General features: G+C 43.7%; 1 protein-coding gene across 1 annotated transcript in view; it reads left to right on the top strand.

Annotated features, from left to right (window-relative positions):
* Window positions 1-21,348, top strand: part of LOC138854562 (uncharacterized) — a 70,803-nt gene extending 49,455 nt beyond the window's left edge. Inside the window, exon 4 of the mRNA XM_070098519.1 lies at window positions 19,727-21,348. Coding sequence (XP_069954620.1) covers window positions 19,727-20,524 — 798 coding nt within the window. The 3' untranslated portion in view covers window positions 20,525-21,348. The remainder of the gene's footprint in view (window positions 1-19,726) is intronic.
* The last annotated feature ends 1,444 nt before the right edge of the window (window positions 21,349-22,792 follow it).

The following is a 22,792-nucleotide window of genomic DNA, read 5'->3' as shown; positions in this document are numbered from 1 at the left end:
ATGATGGTAGATGCTGTTTACTCTAGTTCTGATAACTTCAGGAGTAAGTGACTTTTTAGTTTCTAGCTCGGCCCTAATGCAACCCCCAGTCCCCCTCAACCCCCAGCCCCCCTCAACCCCCAGCCCCCCTCAATCCCCAGCCCCCCTCAACCCCCAGCCCCCCTCAACCCCAACTAGTTGAGTATCACCTGCGTCTGGCAGCAGTGCCTCCTGGTTCTTCGTGGTGCTCGCTGCCGCTCCCTGCTGAGACAATGTCTTACATTCCGCTCTCCTCATCGTTTGAAAACACTTTTTTTCTATGATAAGTTCACTTATCTTTAGTATATATATATATATATATATATATATATATATATATATATATATATATATATATATATATATATATATATATATATATATATATATATATATATATATATATATATATATATATATATTTTTATTATCACACTGGCCGATTCCCACCAAGGCAGGGTGGCCCGAAAAAGAAAAACTTTCACCATCATTCACTCCATCACTGTCTTGCCAGAAGGGTGCTTTACACTACAGTTTTTAAACTGCAACATTAACACCCCTCCTTCAGAGTGCAGGCACTGTACTTCCCATCTCCAGGACTCAAGTCCGGCCTGCCGGTTTCCCTGAATCCCTTCATAAATGTTACTTTGCTCACACTCCAACAGCACGTCAAGTATTAAAAACCATTTGTCTCCATTCACTCCTATCAAACATGCTCACGCATGCCTGCTGGAAGTCCAAGCCCCTCGCACACAAAACCTCCTTTACCCCCTCCCTCCAACCCTTCCTAGGCCGACCCCTACCCCGCCTTCCTTCCACTACAGACTGATACACTCTTGAAGTTATTCTGTTTCGCTCCATTCTCTCTACATGTCCGAACCACCTCAACAACCCTTCCTCAGCCCTCTGGACAACAGTTTTGGTAATCCCGCACCTCCTCCTAACTTCCAAACTACGAATTCTCTGCATTATATTCACACCACACATTGCCCTCAGACATGACATCTCCACTGCCTCCAGCCTTCTCCTCGCTGCAACATTCATCACCCATGCTTCACACCCATATAAGAGCGTTGGTAAAACTATACTCTCATACATTCCCCTCTTTGCCTCCAAGGACAAAGTTCTCTGTCTCCACAGACTCCTAAGTGCACCACTCACTCTTTTTCCCTCATCAATTCTATGATTCACCTCATCTTTCATAGACCCATCCGCTGACACGTCCACTCCCAAATATCTGAATACGTTCACCTCCTCCATACTCTCTCCCTCCAATCTGATATTCAATCTTTCATCACCTAATCTTTTTGTTATCCTCATAACCTTACTCTTTCCTGTATTCACCTTTAATTTTCTTCTTTTGCACACCCTACCAAATTCATCCACCAATCTCTGCAGCTTCTCTTCAGAATCTCCCAAGAGCACAGTGTCATCAGCAAAGAGCAGCTGTGACAACTCCCACTTTGTGTGTGATTCTTTATCTTTTAACTCCACGCCTCTTGCCAAGACCCTCGCATTTACTTCTCTTACAACCCCATCTATAAATATATTAAACAACCACGGTGACATCACACATCCTTGTCTAAGGCCTACTTTTACTGGGAAAAAATTTCCCTCTTTTCTACATACTCTAACTTGAGCCTCACTATCCTCGTAAAAACTCTTCACTGCTTTCAGTAACCTACCTCTTACACCATACACTTGCAACATTTGCCACATTGCCCCCCTATCCACCCTGTCATACGCATTTTCCAAATCCATAAATGCCACAAAGACCTCTTTAGCCCTATCTAAATACTGTTCACTTATATGTTTCACTGTAAACACCTGGTCCACACACCCCCTACCTTTCCTAAAGCCTCCTTGTTCATCTGCTATCCTATTCTCCGTCTTACTCTTAATTCTTTCAATTATAACTCTACCTGGAGTTTACCTGGAGAGAGTTCCGGGGGTCAACGCCCCCGCGGCCCGGTCTGAGACCAGGCCTCCTGGTGGATCAGAGCCTGATCAGCCAGGCTGTTGCTGCTGGCTGCACGCAAACCAACATACGAGCCACAGCCCGGCTGATCCGGAACTGACTTTAGGTGCTTGTCCAGTGCCAGCTTGAAGACTGCCAGGGGTCTGTTGGTAATCCCCCTTATGTGTGCTGGGAGGCAGTTGAACAGTCTCGGGCCCCTGACACTTATTGTATGGTCTCTTAACGTGCTAGTGACACCCTTGCTTTTCATTGGGGGGATGGTGCATCGTCTGCCAAGTCTTTTGCTTTCGTAGTGGGTGATTTTCGTGTGCAAGTTCGGTACTAGTCCCTCTAGGATTTTCCAGGTGTATATAATCATGTATCTCTCCCTCCTGCGTTCCAGGGAATACAGGTTTAGGAACCTCAAGCGCTCCCAATAATTGAGGTGTTTTATCTCCGTTATGCGCGCCGTGAAAGTTCTCTGTACATTTTCTAGGTCGGCAATTTCACCTGCCTTGAAAGGTGCTGTTAGTGTGCAGCAATATTCCAGCCTAGATAGAACAAGTGACCTGAAGAGTGTCATCATGGGCTTGGCCTCCCTAGTTTTGAAGGTTCTCATTATCCATCCTGTCATTTTTCTAGCAGATGCGATTGATACAGTGTTATGGTCCTTGAAGGTGAGATCCTCCGACATGATCACTCCCAGGTCATTGACGTTGGTGTTTCGCTCTATTTTGTGGCCAGAATTTGTTTTGTACTCTGATGAAGATTTAATTTCCTCATGTTTACCATATCTGAGTAATTGAAATTTCTCATCGTTGAACTTCATATTGTTTTCTGCAGCCCACTGAAAGATTTGGTTGATGTCTGCCTGGAGCTTTGCAGTGTCTGCAATGGAAGACACTGTCATGCAGATTCGGGTGTCATCTGCAAAGGAAGACACGGTGCTGTGGCTGACATCCTTGTCTATGTCGGATATAAGGATGAGGAACAAGATGGGAGCGAGTACTGTGCCTTGTGGAACAGAGCTTTTCACCGTAGCTGCCTCGGACTTTACTCTGTTGACGACTACTCTCTGTGTTCTGTTAGTGAGGAAATTATAGATCCATCGACCGACTTTTCCTGTTATTCCTTTAGCACGCATTTTGTGCGCTATTACGCCATGGTCACACTTGTCGAAGGCTTTTGCAAAGTCTGTATATATTACATCTGCATTCTTTTTGTCTTCTAGTGCATTTAGGACCTTGTCGTAGTGGTCCAATAGTTGAGACAGACAGGAGCGACCTGTTCTAAACCCATGTTGCCCTGGGTTGTGTAACTGATGGGTTTCTAGATGCGTGGTGATCTTGCTTCTTAGGACCCTTTCAAAGATTTTTATGATATGGGATGTTAGTGCTATTGGTCTGTAGTTCTTTGCTGTTGCTTTACTGCCCCCTTTGTGGAGTGGGGCTATGTCTGTTGTTTTTAGTAACTGTGGGACGACCCCCGTGTCCATGCTCCCTCTCCATAGGATGGAAAAGGCTCGTGATAGGGGCTTCTTGCAGTTCTTGATGAACACAGAGTTCCATGAGTCTGGCCCTGGGGCAGAGTGCATGGGCATGTCATTTATCGCCTGTTCGAAGTCATTTGGCGTCAGGATAACATCGGATAGGCTTGTGTTAATCAAATTTTGTGGCTCTCTCATAAAAAAATCATTTTGATCTTCGACTCTCAGTCTGGTTAGCGGCTTGCTAAAAACTGAGTCATATTGGGACTTGAGTAGCTCACTCATTTCCTTGTTGTCATCTGTGTAGGACCCATCTTGTTTAAGTAGGGGCCCAATACTGGACGTTGTTCTCGATTTTGATTTGGCATAGGAGAAGAAATACTTTGGGTTTCTTTCGATTTCATTTATGGCTTTTAGTTCTTCCCGCGATTCCTGACTCCTAAAGGATTCTTTTAGCTTAAGTTCGATGCTTGCTATTTCTCTGACCAGTGTCTCCCTACGCATTTCAGATATATTGACCTCTTTTAGCCGCTCTGTTATTCTTTTCCGTCGCCTGTAAAGGGAGCGCCTGTCTCTTTCTGTTTTACATCTACTCCTCCTTTTTCTTAGAGGAATAAGCCTTGTGCATACATCGAGTGCTACCGAGTTAATCTGTTCTAGGCATAAGTTGGGGTCTGTGTTGCTTAGTATATCTTCCCAGCTTATATCGGTTAGGACTTGGTTTACTTGGTCCCACTTTATGTTTTTGTTATTGAAGTTGAATTTGGTGAATGCTCCCTCGTGACTAATCTCATTATGTCGGTCTGGGGCTCCGCGCATACATGACTGAACCTCAATTATGTTGTGATCTGAGTATATTGTTTTTGATATGGTGATATTTCTTATCAGATCATCATTGTTAGTGAAGATGAGGTCTAGTGTATTCTCCAGTCTAGTAGGCTCTATTATTTGCTGGTTTAAATTGAATTTTGTGCAGAGATTTAAAAGCTCGCGTGAGTGTGAGTTTTCATCAGAGCTGCCTCCTGGTGTTATTACTGCAACAATATTATTTGCTATATTCCTCCATTTTAGGTGCCTTAAGTTGAAATCCCCCAGGAGCAAGATGTTGGGTGCAGGAGCTGGAAGGTTTTCCAGACAGTGGTCAATTTTTAACAGCTGTTCCTGGAATTGCTGGGATGTTGCATCCGGAGGCTTGTAGACTATCACAATGACTAGGTTTTGGTTCTCGACCTTTACTGCTAAAACTTCCACTACATCATTTGAGGCATTTAGCAGTTCTGTGCAAACAAGTGACTCTGCAATGTACAGGCCAACCCCCCCCTTTTGCCTGTTCACTCTGTCACATCTGTATAGGTTGTAACCTGGGATCCATATTTCGTTGTCCAAGTGATCCTTTATGTGGGTCTCAGTGAAAGCCGCGAACATTGCCTTTGCCTCTGCAAGCAGTCCACGGATGAAAGGTATTTTGTTGTTTGTTGCTGGCTTTAGACCCTGTATATTTGCAAAGAAGAATGTTATCGGACTGGTGGTATTGTTGGTACTGGGGGGGGATTTTTTTTCAAGCATTAGTATCTGTATCTGTTGGTTTGGAGTGGAGGCCATCGACTGTGGTTCCACTCCAGGAATGACTGGATTTGGTGTACGATTTCTGCCATTTCCTGCCAGTTTTTTTTTCCTTCCTGGCACTAAAAAACCTCTCCCTCTTGAGTGGCTGTGGCTACCCAGGTTTTCCCATGGCCTGGATGTTTTGTATCTTTTTGTCCCCTTTAGATGGTATGCCTGGCAATTTAAGTTATAGCACAGTCTTTCCTGTACTGAAGAGGTACACAGTTCAGGGTGAAAAAGCTTACAGGAAGGGAGTTTGCATTTTCCTGTTGTCATATGGGCATGGCATTTCCTAGGGTGGTCATAGTTGCACGTCCCATCTGTTTTTCCAGATTTCCCATGCCAGCAGATACCGAGTGCATAGTATGTGCACAGGCTTGGTTTCCGTTTGCCTTGGGTTTCTGTGACTGTATTCCCTGTTGGTGCATGTTTCCCTGTCTTACTTCTATCCTCCCTAGCACCAACAATGGAGCTCCCACCATTTGTTTTTGGTAATATATCCTCACTATTGCTAGTGGAGTCCTCTTGTTTGCTATTTCCTGCGGTATTTCTAGTTTGCAATATTGGTTTTATCTTATCTTTGACTACACTTGTTTCCCTACTATGGCTCCTGTCCCCTATGCGGTCATTCATATGTATTCCTTCCTGCGTATAATTCCCGACTACCTGGACAAAATCTCTAGCTTCACCATTACTGTCTCCCAGGACAGCATCTCCAGCTTCCCCATTACTGTCTCCCAGGACAGCATCTCCAGCTTCACCATTACTGTCTCCCAGGACAGCACCTCCAGCTTCACCATTACTGTCTCCCAGGACAGCACCTCCAGCTTCCCCATTACTGTCTCCCAGGACAGCACTATCAGCCCCCCATTTACTGACTACCAGGACATCATCTCCAGCCTTACAGTTTCTGACTACATGGCCAGTATCAAGGGCAGTACCATTCAGCCCGGACTTTTTATGTTCCCATCTGTTGTAGAAAGCTTCCAGGTTTTCTATGAAAGCAGCTTTGATGTTGACCTCTTTTAATACCCTTGTGATTTTAGTCCACAGATTTATCTCATTTGGGCATACCCAAAAACACTTCCCTGTTTTAATACTGCTTGTAGCTAGTTCTTGGATATCTGCACAAGGGGCGTGACACCAATTTCCACAGAAATGACAATTTATGCATGTGGAAGCCCGTTTGTTTGACTGACCACAGACTACACACAGCTTCATAATGATTTGAATGGTTGATTTACTGCAATTCTACTAGCAACCTCTTGAATATTCTATTAATAACCTGCTAGGTGGTGCACAACGAAACCGTTTGAAACCAGTCCAGGGTTCGGACCAGTCAAATGTTCGGACCAGTCAAGGGTTCGGACCAGTCTATCTGATCTGATCAGTGGGTCACTTATTTAAACCATACTGGTCGGTGATTTGAGCTAACACATGAAGGATCTACTGGAAATTATCTACCCGAGTAATATGTGATTTGATTGATACAAAAGTATAACTTGCGTGTTGAAGAGCCGGTGACTGCTGGCACTCCTACAATGACGAACGGACGACCTCCACCTTTGTTTATCAATCGCTGTATCTAGCTTCTCTATTTTTTTTTTTCCGTCTCCACCACAATAAATGCTATATTATCACTATAGTTGACTGGTGCAAATTTTGGAGGAAGGGCGCTTTTTCTGTAGTAATAATTGCTTCTCGTTGTGTATATTGTGACCGCTGGTAACTACAGGTTATATGAAATTCACAGTAACGTCTGGTATTTCAAGAAAAAGAAACTAATGAAAGTCACTCCACTTCACTAAGTACCATTATAATACTGGTTAGTTGCTACTACAACACTGTATTCTGCTATTCACTGGTATCACTAGATTATATGCGAGTACATGCAGTTACACTCAACAGACTTATCCCCCTATAATTTTTGCACTCTCTTTTATCCCCTTTGCCTTTATACAAAGGAACTATGCATGCTCTCTGCCAATCCCTAGGTACCTTACCCTCTTCCATACATTTATTAAATAATTGCACCAACCACTCCAAAACTATATCCCCACCTGCTTTTAACATTTCTATCTTTATCCCATCAATCCCGGCTGCCTTACCCCCTTTCATTTTACCTACTGCCTCACGAACTTCCCCCACACTCACAACTGGCTCTTCCTCACTCCTACAAGATGTTATTCCTCCTTGCCCTATACACGAAATCACAGCTTCCCTATCTTCATCAACATTTAACAATTCCTCAAAATATTCCCTCCATCTTCCCAATACCTCTAATTCTCCATTTAATAACTCTCCTCTCCTATTTTTAACTGACAAATCCATTTGTTCTCTAGGCTTCCTTAACTTGTTAATCTCACTCCAAAACTTTTTCTTATTTTCAACAAAATTTGTTGATAACAGCTCACCCACTCTCTCATTTGCTCTCTTTTTACATTGCTTCACCACTCTCTTAACCTCTCTCTTTTTCTCCATATACTCTTCCCTCCTTGCATCACTTCTACTTTGTAAAAACTTCTCATATGCTAACTTTTTCTCCCTTACTACTCTCTTTACATCATCATTCCACCAATCGCTCCTCTTCCCTCCTGCACCCACTTTCCTGTAACCACAAACTTCTGCTGAACACTCTAACACTACATTTTTAAACCTACCCCATTCCTCTTCGACCCCATTGCCTATGCTCTCATTAGCCCATCTATCCTCCAATAGCTGTTTATATCTTACCCTAACTGCCTCCTCTTTTAGTTTATAAACCTTCACCTCTCTCTTCCCTGATGCTTCTATTCTCCTTGTATCCCATCTACCTTTTACTCTCAGTGTAGCTACAACTAGAAAGTGATCTGATATATCTGTGGCCCCTCTATAAACATGTACATCCTGAAGTCTACTCAACAGTCTTTTATCTACCAATACATAATCCAACAAACTACTGTCATTTCGCCCTACATCATATCGTGTATACTTATTTATCCTCTTTTTCTTAAAATATGTATTACCTATAACTAAACCCCTTTCTATACAAAGTTCAATCAAAGGGCTCCCATTATCATTTACACCTGGCACCCCAAACTTACCTACCACACCCTCTTAAAAGTTTCTCCTACTTTAGCATTCAGGTCCCCTACCACAATTACTCTCTCACTTGGTTCAAAGGCTCCTATACATTCACTTAACATCTCCCAAAATCTCTCTCTCTCCTCTGCATTCCTCTCTTCTCCAGGTGCATACACGCTTATTATGACCCACTTCTCGCATCCAACCTTTACTTTAATCCACATAATTCTCGAATTTACACATTCATATTCTCTTTTCTCCTTCCATAACTGATCATTTAACATTACTGCTACCCCTTCCTTTGCTCTAACTCTCTCAGATACTCCAGATTTAATCCCATTTATTTCCCCCCACTGAAACTCTCCTACCCCCTTCAGCTTTGTTTCGCTTAGAGCCAGGACATCCAACTTCTTTTCATTCATAACATCAGCAATCATCTGTTTCTTGTCATCCGCACTACATTCACGCACATTTAAACAACCCAGTTTTATAAAGTTTTTCTTCTTCTCTTTTTTAGTAAATGTATACAGGAGAAGGGGTTACTAGCCCATTGCTCCCGGCATTTTAGTCGCCTCATACGACACGCATGGCTTACGGAGGAAAGATTCTTTTCCACTTCCCCATGGACAATAGAAGAAATAAAAAAGAACAAGAGCTATTTAGAATAAGGAGAAAAACCTAGATGTATGTATATATATATATGCATGTGCGTGTCTGTGAAGTGTGACCAAAGTGTAAGTAGGAGTAGCAAGATATCCCTGTTATCTAGCGTGTTTATGAGACAGAAAAAGAAAACCAGCAATCCTACCATCATGCAAAACAGTTACAGGTTTTTGTTTCACAGTCATCTGGCAGGACGGTAGTACTTCCCTGGGTGGTTGCTGTCTACCAACCTACTACTACTACTACTGTAAGGTAACTGTTACCAGCAGTTAAAGTGTAAATACTTGAGGGGTGTGTGTGTGTGTATATATATATATATATATATATATATATATATATATATATATATATATATATATATATATATATATATATATATATATATATATATATACATATATATATATATATATATATATATATATATATATATATATATATATATATATATATATATATATATATATATATATATATATATATATATACAGCGATTGATAAACAAAGAGGTCGACTGTACGTCATTGTAGGAGCTGCCAGATATCACCGGCTCTTCAACACGCAAGTTATACTTTTGTATCAGTCAAATCACATATTACTCGGGTAGATAATTTCCAGTAGATCCTTCATGTGTTAGCTCAAATCACCGACCAGTATGTTTTAAATAATTGACCCACTGATCAGAGCAGATCGACTGGTCCGAACCCTTGACTGGTCCGAACCCGGGACTGGTTTCAAACAGTTTCGTTGGACAATAAAGCAGACTGTAAACGGATGGGTTTGTAGGCGCCCTTATAAACACAAACATTAAAAATCAGGAACGTGACGGTAAGCTGTCCAATATACAAAAAGAGTTAGAAACAGAAATACAAATAGCTAGAGCTTCATTTAAGGTTATTAATATAATATTCAAGAGGTTGCTAGTAGAATTGCAGTAAATCAACCATTCACATCATTATGAAGCTGTGTGTAGTCTGTGGTCAGTCAAACAAACGGGCTTCCACATGGATAAATTGTCATTTTTGTGGAAATTGGTGTCACGCTCCTTGTGCAGATATCCCAGAACTAGCTACAAGCAGTATTAAAACAGAGAAGTGTTTTTGGGTATGCCCAAATGAGGAAAATCTGTGGACTAAAATCACAAGGGTATTAAAAGAGGACAACATCAAAGCTGCTTTCATAGAAAACCTGGAAGCTTTCTACAACAGATGGGAACATAAAAAGTCTGGGCTGAATGGTACTGCCCTTGATACTGGCCATGTAGTCACAAACTGTAAGGCTGGAGGTGATGTCCTGGTAGTCAGTAAATGTGGGGCTGATAGTGCTGTCCTGGGAGACAGTAATGGTGAAGCTGGAGGTGCTGTCCTGGGAGACAGAAATGGTGAAGCTGGAGATACTGTCCTGGGAGACAGTAATGGTGAAGCTGGAGATTTTGTCCAGGTAGTCGGGAATTATACGCAGGAAGGAATACATATAAATGACCTCATAGAGGACAGGAGCCATAGTAGGGAAACAAGTGTAGTCAAAGATAAGATAAAACCAATATTGCAAACTAGAAATACTGCAGGAAATAGCAAACAAGAGGACTCCAATAGCAATAGTGAGGATAAATTACCAAAAACAACTGGTGGGAGCTCCATTGTTGGTGCTAGGGAGGATAGGAGTAAGACAGGGAAACATGCACCTACAGGGAATACAGTCACAGAAACCCAAGGCAAACGGAAACCAAGCCTGTGCACATACTATGCACTTGGTATCTGCTGGCATGGGAAATCTGGAAAAACAGATGGGACATGCAACTATGACCACCCTAGAAAATGTCATGTCCATATGACAACAGGAAAATGCAAACTCCCTTCCTGTAAGCTTTTTCACCCTGAAATGTGTACCTCTTCAGTACAGGAAAGACTGTGCTATAACTTAAATTGCCAGGCATACCATCTAAAGGGGACAAAAAGATACAAAACATCCAGGCCATGGGAAAACCTGGGTAGCCACAGCCACTCAAGAGGGAGAGGTTTTTTAGTGCCAGGAAGGAAAAAAAACTGGCAGGAAATGGCAGAAATCGTACACCAAATCCAGTCATTCCTGGAGTGGAACCACAGTCGATGGCCTCCACTCCAAACCAACAGATACAGATACTAATGCCGGAAAAAAAATCCCCCCCCAGTACCAACAATACCACCAGTCCGATAACATTCTTCTTTGCAAATATACAGGGTCTAAAGCCAGCAACAAACAACAAAATACCTTTCATCCGTGGACTGCTTGCAGAGGCAAAGGCAATGTTCGCGGCTTTCACTGAGACCCACATAAAGGATCACTTGGACAACGAAATATGGATCCCAGGTTACAACCTATACAGATGTGACAGAGTGAACAGGCAAAAGGGGGGGGTTGGCCTGTACATTGCAGAGTCACTTGTTTGCACAGAACTGCTTAATGCCTCAAATGATGTAGTGGAAGTTTTAGCAGTAAAGGTCGAGAACCAAAACCTAGTCATTGTGGTAGTCTACAAGCCTCCGGATGCAACTTCCCAGCAATTCCAGGAACAGCTGTTAAAAATTGACCACTGTCTGGAAAATCTTCCAGCTCCTGCACCCAACATCTTGCTCCTGGGGGATTTCAACTTAAGGCACCTAAAATGGAGGAATATAGCAAATAATATTGTTGCAGAAATAACACCAGGAGGCAGCTCTGATGAAAACTCACACTCACACGAGCTTTTAAATCTCTGCACAAAATTCAATTTAAACCAGCAAATAATAGAGCCTACTAGACTGGAGAATACACTAGACCTCATATTCACTAACAATGATGATCTGATAAGAAATGTCACCATATCAAAAACAATATACTCAGATCACAACATAATTGAGGTTCAGACATGTATGCGTGGAGCCCCAGACCGACAAAATGAGACTAGTCACGAGGGAGCATTCACCAAATTCAACTTCAATAACAAAAACATAAAGTGGGACCAAGTAAACCAAGTCCTAACCGATATAAGCTGGGAAGATATACTAAGCAACACAGACCCAAACTTATGCCTAGAACAGATTAACTCGGTGGCACTCGATGTATGCACAAGGCTTATTCCTCTAAGAAAAAGGAGGAGTAGATGTAAAATAGAAAGAGACAGGCGCTCCCTTTACAGGCGACGGAAAAGAATAACAGAGCGGCTAAAAGAGGTCAATATATCTGAAATGCGCAGGGAGACACTGGTCAGAGAAATAGCAAGCATCGAACTTAAGCTAAAAGAATCCTTTAGGAGTCAGGAATCGCGGGAAGAACTAAAAGCCATAAATGAAATCGAAAGAAACCCAAAGTATTTCTTCTCCTATGCCAAATCAAAATCGAGAACAACGTCCAGTATTGGGCCCCTACTTAAACAAGATGGGTCCTACACAGATGACAGCAAGGAAATGAGTGAGCTACTCAAGTCCCAATATGACTCAGTTTTTAGCAAGCCGCTAACCAGACTGAGAGTCGAAGATCAAAATGAATTTTTTATGAGAGAGCCACAAAATTTGATTAACACAAGCCTATCCGATGTTATCCTGACGCCAAATGACTTCGAACAGGCGATAAATGACATGCCCATGCACTCTGCCCCAGGGCCAGACTCATGGAACTCTGTGTTCATCAAGAACTGCAAGAAGCCCCTATCACGAGCCTTTTCCATCCTATGGAGAGGGAGCATGGACACGGGGGTCGTCCCACAGTTACTAAAAACAACAGACATAGCCCCACTCCACAAAGGGGGCAGTAAAGCAACAGCAAAGAACTACAGACCAATAGCACTAACATCCCATATCATAAAAATCTTTGAAAGGGTCCTAAGAAGCAAGATCACCACGCATCTAGAAACCCATCAGTTACACAACCCAGGGCAACATGGGTTTAGAACAGGTCGCTCCTGTCTGTCTCAACTATTGGACCACTACGACAAGGTCCTAAATGCACTAGAAGACAAAAAGAATGCAGATGTAATATATACAGACTTTGCAAAAGCCTTCGACAAGTGTGACCATGGCGTAATAGCGCACAAAATGCGTGCTAAAGGAATAACAGGAAAAGTCGGTCGATGGATCTATAATTTCCTCACTAACAGAACACAGAGAGTAGTCGTCAACAGAGTAAAGTCCGAGGCAGCTACGGTGAAAAGCTCTGTTCCACAAGGCACAGTACTCGCTCCCATCTTGTTCCTCATCCTTATATCCGACATAGACAAGGATGTCAGCCACAGCACCGTGTCTTCCTTTGCAGATGACACCCGAATCTGCATGACAGTGTCTTCCATTGCAGACACTGCAAAGCTCCAGGCAGACATCAACCAAATCTTTCAGTATGCTGCAGAAAACAATATGAAGTTCAACGATGAGAAATTTCAATTACTCAGATATGGTAAACATGAGGAAATTAAATCGTCATCAGAGTACAAAACAAATTCTGGCCACAAAATAGAGCGAAACACCAACGTCAAAGACCTGGGAGTGATCATGTCGGAGGATCTCACCTTCAAGGACCATAACATTGTATCAATCGCATCTGCTAGAAAAATGACAGGATGGATAATGAGAACCTTCAAAACTAGGGAGGCCAAGCCCATGATGACACTCTTCAGGTCACTTGTTCTATCTAGGCTGGAATATTGCTGCACACTAACAGCACCTTTCAAGGCAGGTGAAATTGCCGACCTAGAAAATGTACAGAGAACTTTCACGGCGCGCATAACGGAGATAAAACACCTCAATTATTGGGAGCGCTAGAGGTTCCTAAACCTGTATTCCCTGGAACGCAGGAGGGAGAGATACATGATTATATACACCTGGAAAATCCTAGAGGGACTAGTACCGAACTTGCACACGAAAATCACTCATTACGAAAGCAAAAGACTTGGCAGACGATGCACCATCCCCCCAATGAAAAGCAGGGGTGTCACTAGCACGTTAAGAGACCATACAATAAGTGTCAGGGGCCCGAGACTGTTCAACTGCCTCCCAGCACACATAAGGGGGATTACCAACAGACCCCTGGCAGTCTTCAAGCTGGCACTGGACAAGCACCTAAAGTCAGTTCCTGATCAGCCGGGCTGTAGCTCGTATGTTGGTTTGCGTGCAGCCAGCAGCAACAGCCTGGTTGATCAGGCTCTGATCCACCAGGAGGCCTGGTCTCAGACCGGGCCGCGGGGGCGTTGACCCCCGGAACTCTCTCCAGGTAAACTCCAGGTATATATACACACACACACACCCCTCAAGTATTTACACTTTAACTGCTGGTAACAGTTACCTTACAGTTCACTCACTAACCAACCTGACTTACACTTGACTTTCTCACTCTGGGTTGATTATTTGTACTTCTGTGGCAGCAGTACCTTCTGTGGCAGCAGTACCTTCTGTGGCAGCAGTACCTTCTGTGGCAGCAGTACCTTCTGTGGCAGCAGTACCTTCTGTGGCAGCAGTACCTTCTAGGCCTCTAACAGTTTTCAGCACTTTCAAATTTCTGAAAATTTCAGCCTTCTTCTAGTCCACTTCACTTTTAAGATCTCGTTGTCACTTGTTGTGTCGTTCACTGACCCAGACACCATCACTTGTTGTGTCGTTCACTGACCCAGACACCATCACTTGTTGTGTCGTTCACTGACCCAGACACCATCACTGGTTTGTGTCGTTCACTGACCCAGACACCATCACTGGTTTGTGTCGTTCACTGACCCAGACACCATCACTGGTTTGTGTCGTTCACTGACCCAGACACCATCACTGGTTTGTGTCGTTCACTGACCCAGACACCATCACTGGTTTGTGTCGTTCACTGACCCAGACACCATCACTGGTTTGTGTCGTTCACTGACCCAGACACCATCACTGGTTTGTGTCGTTCACTGACCCAGACACCATCACTGGTTTGTGTCGTTCACTGACCCAGACACCATCACTGGTTTGTGTCGTTCACTGACCCAGACACCATCACTGGTTTCTGCTAAGAACTAAAATACGCCCTAAAAACACTTAAATTCTGGAAGCCTTGTTGTCCCTCCGCTCTGACCGCGCGCGTGTGTGTGTGTACTCACCTAATTGTGGTTGCAGGGGTCGAGACTCAGCTCCTGGTCCCGCCTCTTCACTGAGTGAGTGTTATGAAACTTCAGGAGGATTTAAACAAACTCTATTCTTGGTCAGAAAAGTGGCAGATGCAGTTCAATGTAGATAAATGCAAGGTTCTGAAGCTTGGGAGTGCCCATAACCCCAGTACTTATAAGTTAAATGATGTAGAACTTAGCCATACAGATTGCGAAAAGGACTTGGGGGTTATGGTGAGCAGCAACCTAAAACCAAGACAGCAATGCCTAAGCGTACGTAATAAGGCAAATAGATTACTGGGATTTATATCAAGAAGTGTAAGCAACAGAAGTCCAGAGGTCATACTGCAGCTTTATACATCATTAGTAAGGCCTCACCTAGATTATGCAGCTCAGTTCTGGTCTCCGTATTACAAAATGGACATAAATTCGTTAGAAAACATTCAGCGTAGGATGACTAAATTAATACCTAGCATTAGAAATCTTCCTTATGAAGAAAGATTGAAGACTCTTAAGTTACATTCACTTGTTAGACGAAGAATGAGGGGAGACCTGATCGAAGTGTATAAGTGGAAGATAGGTATTAATAAAGGGGATATTAATAAGGTCTTGAGGATGTCTCTCCAAGAGAGAACCCGCAGTAATGGATTTAAATTAGATAAGTTTAGATTTAGAAAGGACATAGGTAAGTATTGGTTTGGAAATAGGGTAGTAGATGAGTGGAACAGTCTACCTAGTTGGGTTATTGAGGCTAGGACTTTGGGTAGTTTCAAATTTAGGTTGGATAAATACATGAGTGGGATGGGTTGGATTTGAGTGGGACTTGCACATCAGAGCTTATTTCTTGGGTAGCATTGAAAATTGGGTAGGTCAAATGTTTGTTAGTGGGATGAATTGTAAAGGACCTGCCTAGTATGGGCCAACAGGCCTGCTGCAGTGTTCCTCCTTTCTTATGTTCTTATGTTCTTATGTGTGTGTTTGTTTATTTTAGTGTTTATAGTAATTCAGCTTCTGGTGGAAGGGTAGGTAATTAAGCTTAATCCAAGGAAGGGTAATGTAACTAATTACTTATATCAAGAGCCCTTCACAACATCAAAGCGCTGCCCTTCTCCCTTGAAGGGAAGAAAAGAGAAAAAAGGTCAGTGCAGTAAGAAGGGAACTGGACGTGACCTCTGCTGCTTCCAACTGACCTTGTGGTTCTTCACAGTCCTTCACGACTCAAATGGAATTCACTTTTCAATTTTAATTTGCGGCTGTAATTTACGAGTAACTGAGAACAAGAAGATTTTTTTGCAGCCGAGAATGAGACTAATGTGTCACACACCAGCTCAGGGACGGCAGATAATGTGTCACACACCAGCTCAGGGACGGCAGATAATGTGTCACACACCAGCTCAGGGACGGCTCAGGGACGGCTCAGGGACGGCTCAGGGACGGCTCAGGGACGGCAGATAATCAACTCGCGAATTCGTAACATTTTTAAAAATAAACCAGGATACGGGTGGAGTTAGAACTCACGGCGAGTGAGTCGTAGATCCCCAGGCTAGTGTGTAAGCCACTGACCTGGAGTTTTACGACCCGTTTGCCATGGGTTCTAACCCCACCCGTACCGTAGTTTATAATCTAGTTGGCTTACTGAAGGGAAGAGTAGGCCTCTTGGATCAACAAGCCGTCAGAAGCCTCAAGAGGCTTGCCTCTGAATGGAGAAAAGAGCAGTACTGGAAGCAGACAAATCCAGTGTAATTTAATCCTTTATTCACAACTTTTCGCCCACGCAAAGTTTTTTCACTAAAGGATCTCATTATACTGCATTAGTGTTTACCTGGAGAGAGCTCCGGGGGTCAACGCCCCCGCGGCCCGGTCTGTGACCAGGCCTCCTGGTGGATCAGAGCCTGATCAACCAGGCTGTTGCTGCTGGCTGCACGCAAACCAACGTACGAGCCACAGCCCGGCTGATCAGGTACCGACTTTAGGTGCTTGTCCAGTGCCAGCTTGAAGACTGCCAGGGGTCTGTTGGTAATCCCCCTTATGTATGCTGGGAGGCAGTTGAACAGTCTCGGGCCCCTGACACTTATTGTATGGTCTCTTAACGTGCTAGTGACACCCCTGCTTTTCATTGGAGGGATGGTGCATCGTCTGCCAAGTCTTTTGCTTTCGTAGTGAGTAATTTTCGTGTGCAAGTTCGGTACTAGTCCCTCTAGGATTTTCCAGGTGTATATAATCATGTATCTCTCCCTCCTGCGTTCCAGGGAATACAGGTTTAGGAACCTCAAGCGCTCCCAATAATTGAGGTGTTTTATCTCCGTTATGCACGCCGTGAAAGTTCTCTGTACATTTTCTAGGTCGGCAATTTCACCTGCCTTGAAAGGTGCTGTTAGTGTGCAGCAATATTCCAGCCTAGATAGAACAAGTGACCTGAAGAGTGTCATCATGGGCTTGGCCTCCCTAGTTTTGAAGGTTCTCATTATCCATCCTGTCATTTTTCTAGCAGATGCGATTGATACAATGTTATGGTCCTTGAAGGTGAGATCCTACGACATGATCACTCCCAGGTCTTTGACGTTGGTGTTTCGCTCTATTTTGTGGCCAGAATTTGTTTTGTACTCTGATGAAGATTTAATTTCCTCATGTTTACCATATCTGAGTAATTTAAATTTCTCATCGTTGAACTTCATATTGTTTTCTGCAGCCCACTGAAAGATTTGGTTGATGTCCGCCTGGAGCTTTGCAGTGTCTGCAATGGAAGACACTGTCATGCAGACTCGGGTGTCATCTGCAAAGGAAGACACGGTGCTGTGGCTGACATCCTTGTCTATGTCGGATATGAGGATGAGGAACAAGATGGGAGCGAGTACTGTGCCTTGTGGAACAGAGCTTTTCACCGTAGCTGCCTCGGACTTTACTCTGTTGACGACTACTCTCTGTGTTCTGTTAGTGAGGAAATTATAGATCCATCGACCGACTTTTCCTGTTATTCCTTTAGCACGCATTTTGTGCGCTATTACGCCATGGTCACACTTGTCGAAGGCTTTTGCAAAGTCTGTATATAATACATCTGCATTCTTTTTGTCTTCTAGTGCATTTAGGACCTTGTCGTAGTGATCCAGTAGTTGAGACAGACAGGAGCGACCTGTTCTAAACCCATGTTGCCCTGGGTTGTGTAACTGATGGGTTTCTAGATGGGTGGTGATCTTGCTTCTTAGGACCCTTTCAAAGATTTTTATGATATGGGATGTTAGTGCTATTGGTCTGTAGTTCTTTGTTGTTGCTTTACTGCCCCCTTTGTGGAGTGGGGCTATGTCTGTTGTTTTTAGTAACTGTGGGACGATCCCCGTGTCCATGCTCCCTCTCCATAGGATGGAAAAGGCTCGTGATAGGGGCTTCTTGCAGTTCTTGATGAACACAGAGTTCCATGAGTCTGGCCCTGGGGCAGAGTGCATGGGCATGTCATTTATCGCCTGTTCGAAGTCATTTGGCGTCAGGATAACATCGGATAGGCTTGTGTTAATCAAATTTTGTGGCTCTCTCATAAAAAATTCATTTTGATCTTCGACTCTCAGTCTGGTTAGCGGCTTGCTAAAAACTGAGTCATATTGGGACTTGAGTAGCTCACTCATTTCCTTGCTGTCATCTGTGTAGGACCCATCTTGTTTAAGTAGGGGCCCAATACTGGACGTTGTTCTCGATTTTGATTTGGCATAGGAGAAGAAATACTTTGGGTTTCTTTCGATTTCATTTATGGCTTTTAGTTCTTCCCGCGATTCCTGACTCCTAAAGGATTCTTTTAGCTTAAGTTCGATGCTTGCTATTTCTCTGACCAGTGTCTCCCTACGCATTTCAGATATATTGACCTCTTTTAGCCGCTCTGTTATTCTTTTCCGTCGCCTGTAAAGGGAGCGCCTGTCTCTTTCTATTTTACATCTACTCCTCCTTTTTCTTAGAGGAATAAGCCTTGTGCATACATCGAGTGCCACCGAGTTAATCTGTTCTAAGCATAAGTTTGGGTCTGTGTTGCTTAGTATATCTTCCCAGCTTATATCGGTTAGGACTTGGTTTACTTGGTCCCACTTTATGTTTTTGTTATTGAAGTTGAATTTGGTGAATGCTCCCTCGTGACTAATCTCATTATGTCGGTCTGGGGCTCCACGCATACGTGTCTGAACCTCAATTATGTTGTGATCTGAGTATATTGTTTTTGATATGGTGACATTTCTTATCAGATCATCATTGTTAGTGAAGATGAGGTCTAGTGTATTCTCCAGTCTAGTAGGCTCTATTATTTGCTGGTTTAAATTGAATTTTGTGCAGAGATTTAAAAGCTCGCGTGAGTGTGAGTTTTCATCGGTGCTGCCTCCTGGTGTTATTACTGCAACAATATTATTTGCTATATTCCTCCATTTTAGGTGCCTTAAGTTGAAATCCCCCAGGAGCAAGATGTTGGGTGCAGGAGCTGGAAGGTTTTCCAGACAGTGGTCAATTTTTAACAGCTGTTCCTGGAATTGCTGGGATGTTGCATCCGGAGGCTTGTAGACTACCACAATGACTAGGTTTTGGTTCTCGACCTTTACTGCTAATACTTCCACTACATCATTTGAGGCATTTAGCAGTGTGTGTTTCCATCTTGGCGATATTGTATATTAATTTTCTCCCAGAGTAATATTGTTGTGTGTTAGATTAGGTTAGGTAAGATTTGTCAGGAAACGGAACAAGTGTTTCCTGACGTGGGTCTTAGACCTCAAGCTGACGCTTTAGGTCTCCTGACTGAGGTCTTCCACTAGCTTACCAGTCCACCCCTTTAGAAATTAAGATTATAAATATAACTGTTTTAATGTTAGTATGTTGCGTGTTTCAGGGAAGTGTGGAGGAGCTGGAAACAGTAAGTAACATCAACATACTACTGGACATGGTAGAGACAATAGTGCAGGAGCACAACGCTATGGCCGCTGAAGACATGGAAGATGAGATGAGACACATCGTGGAGGATCATCACACTCCAGAGGACGAAGATATGGAATCCTTCGCTGCGTCCACACAGAAGCTGCCAGGAGCCATGGAATCAGGACACATCAACCATTCCTTCATCAACGACGAGGGGAGAGTGGAGAACATATATGACAGTTCCCGCTCCAAAGACGACACTTCCAGCGACCATGATAGCTCCTTACACGACAGACTACACTCCAAACTCCAGCTCCTGTTTCATGGGAAATACTCGCGAAAGGCCTCTGTCATGGAGACTATGAAGAATTCAGCAGTAAGACCATTTAAGGAGGATGGAGTCTTTGGGACTTCACCTTCCGTGCAACATAGCAGTCATACGCTTCCCAGACGCATGAAAACAAACAGTGGCAACATTCTTCCACCTTTGAGCACCATCTTCATGAACCCAGACTCCTCCTGCAACGGTGTGCGTAAGTCCCAGAACCAGGTGAGCAGCGAGCAAAGATCAGACAACACCTCGACTCCGAGGAGTCGAAGTGTCTCAGACTCTTCCAGCGAAGCACGACTTCGAGCACTGGAAAGCTGCCAGCCAGCCTGGAACTGTTTCACTCACTGGAGGACCTACACTGAAACCAGGAGAGACCAACACCTTCCACAGAGGGAACACCAAGACGAAGATGAAGAGAAGGGAGAGTATACTCGCTTGTGATAAATTAGTGTACTCGCTTGTGATAGATAAGTGTACTCGCTTGTGATAAGTGTACTCGCTTGTGATAGATAAGTGTACTCGCTTGTGATAGATAAGTGTACTCGCTTGTGATAAGTGTACTCGCTTGTGATAAGTGTACTCGCTTGTGATAAGTGTACTCGCTTGTGATAGATAATTATATTCGCTTGTGATAAGTACTCTGGCATTAAAAAATGTGCGCACGTCTAAATATTTGTCAAAATATACCTTTAAAAGGTCAGAACAAATAGCAGTGCCTTATATAGTTAGAGAACGTACAAATATGTCGTTATGTTACCTGGGAACCAGATTATGGACGATATCTTCAAATTTATCAATCCAATAACCGTTATTAATCAGATAAACGTCTGTAGTAGCCACACCAATAACACTTTAGTAATTTATAACTTTCGTAGTAGCTATATTAGTATTTTGTTCTAGTAATTTTAGAGACGTGGAAAATGTTTCACGAAATAGCTTCAGGAACCAAGTACATAATTACAAGTGCCTTTAATTACAAGTGCCTTTAATTACAAGTGCCTTTAATTACAAGGGCCTTTAATTACAAGTGTCTTTAATTACAAGTGTCTTTAAAAAAAGAATTTGAGGGAAACAATAGTAACCATAGAGGAAAAATAGCTGATATTTCTGTGCCTTTAATAATAGAGAAATATTTCTGTCTAAACAATAATGGCCAGCCTGAAGTGGTCGAAATACCCGGCATCTTTTATATCAAAAATTGTTGTGACCCATTTAAATAACTCCCATTTCAAGGCTTCCATCAGGGACATAGCACCATTGATATGCCGCACCACTGATGTGCTGCACTATTGATGTGCTGCACCAGTGATGTGCCGCACCACTGATGTGCTGCACCATTGATGTGCTGCACCAGTAATGTGCTGCACCATTGATGTGCTGCACCATTGATGTGCTGCACCAGTGATGTGCTGCACCATTGATGTGGCGCACCACTGATGTGCTGCACCATTGATGTGCTGCACCAGTGAGGTGCTGCACCATTGATGTGCTGCACCATTGATGTGCTGCACCATTGATGTGGCGCACCATTGATGTGCTGCACCATTGATGTGCTGCACCATTGATGTGCTGCACCATTGATGTGCTGCACCATTGATGTGCTGCACCATTGATGTGCTGCACCATTGATGTGGCGCGCCACTGATGTGCTGCACCATTGATGTGCTGCACCAGTGATGTGCTGCACCAGTGATGTGCTGCACCATTGATGTGCCGCACCAGTGATGTGCTGCACCATTGATGTGCTGCACCACTGAGGCGCTGCACCACTGATGTGTTGCACCATTGATGTGCTGCACCATTGATGTGCTGCACCATTGATGTGCTGTACCCTTGATGTGCTGCACCTTTGATGTGCTGCACCATTGATGACCTGCACCACTGATGTGCTGCATCATTGATGTGCTGCACCACTGATGCGCTGCACCATTGTGTGCTGCACCACTGATGTGCTGCACCATTGATGTGCTGCACCCTTGATGTGCTGCACCATTGATGTGCTGCACCACTGATGTGCTGCACCATTGATGCGCTGCACATTTGATGAGCTGCACCATTGATGTGCTGCACCATTGATGTGCTGCACCAGTGATGTGCTGCACCTGTGATATGCTGCACCCTTGATGTGCTGCACCCCTGATGTGCTGCACCATTGATGTGCTGCACCATTGATTTGCTGCACCCTTGATGTGCTGCACCATTGATGTGCTGCACCATTGATGTGCTGCACCATTGATGTGCTGCACCACTGATGTGCTGCACCATTGATGTGCTGCACCACTGATGTGCTGCACCATTGATGTGCTGCACCATTAATGTGCTGCACCATTGATGTGCTGCACCACTGATGTGCTGCACCCTTGATGTGCTGCACCATTGATGTGCTGCACAATTGATGTGCTGCACCATTGATGTGCTGCACCCTTGATGTGCTGCGTCATTGATGTGCTGCACCAGTGATGTGCTGCACCATTGATGTGCTGTGTCATTGATGTGCTGCACCAGTGATGTGCTGCGCCATTGACGTTCTGCTCCATTGATTTGCTGCACCACTGACGTGTTGCAAACTTGATGTGCTGCACCATTGATGTACTGCACCATTTATGTGCAGCACCATTGATGTGCAGCACCATTGATGTGTTGCACCATTGGTGTGTTGCACCATTGATGTGTTACACCACTGATGTGCTGCACCACTGATGTGCAGCA

This window comes from Cherax quadricarinatus, chromosome 62, assembly GCF_038502225.1.
Source record: "Cherax quadricarinatus isolate ZL_2023a chromosome 62, ASM3850222v1, whole genome shotgun sequence".
Taxonomy (NCBI): Eukaryota; Metazoa; Arthropoda; class Malacostraca; order Decapoda; family Parastacidae; genus Cherax; species Cherax quadricarinatus.
The sequence above is the reverse complement of the archived record's forward strand: the minus strand, read 5'-3'. Positions and strand labels throughout refer to the sequence as shown.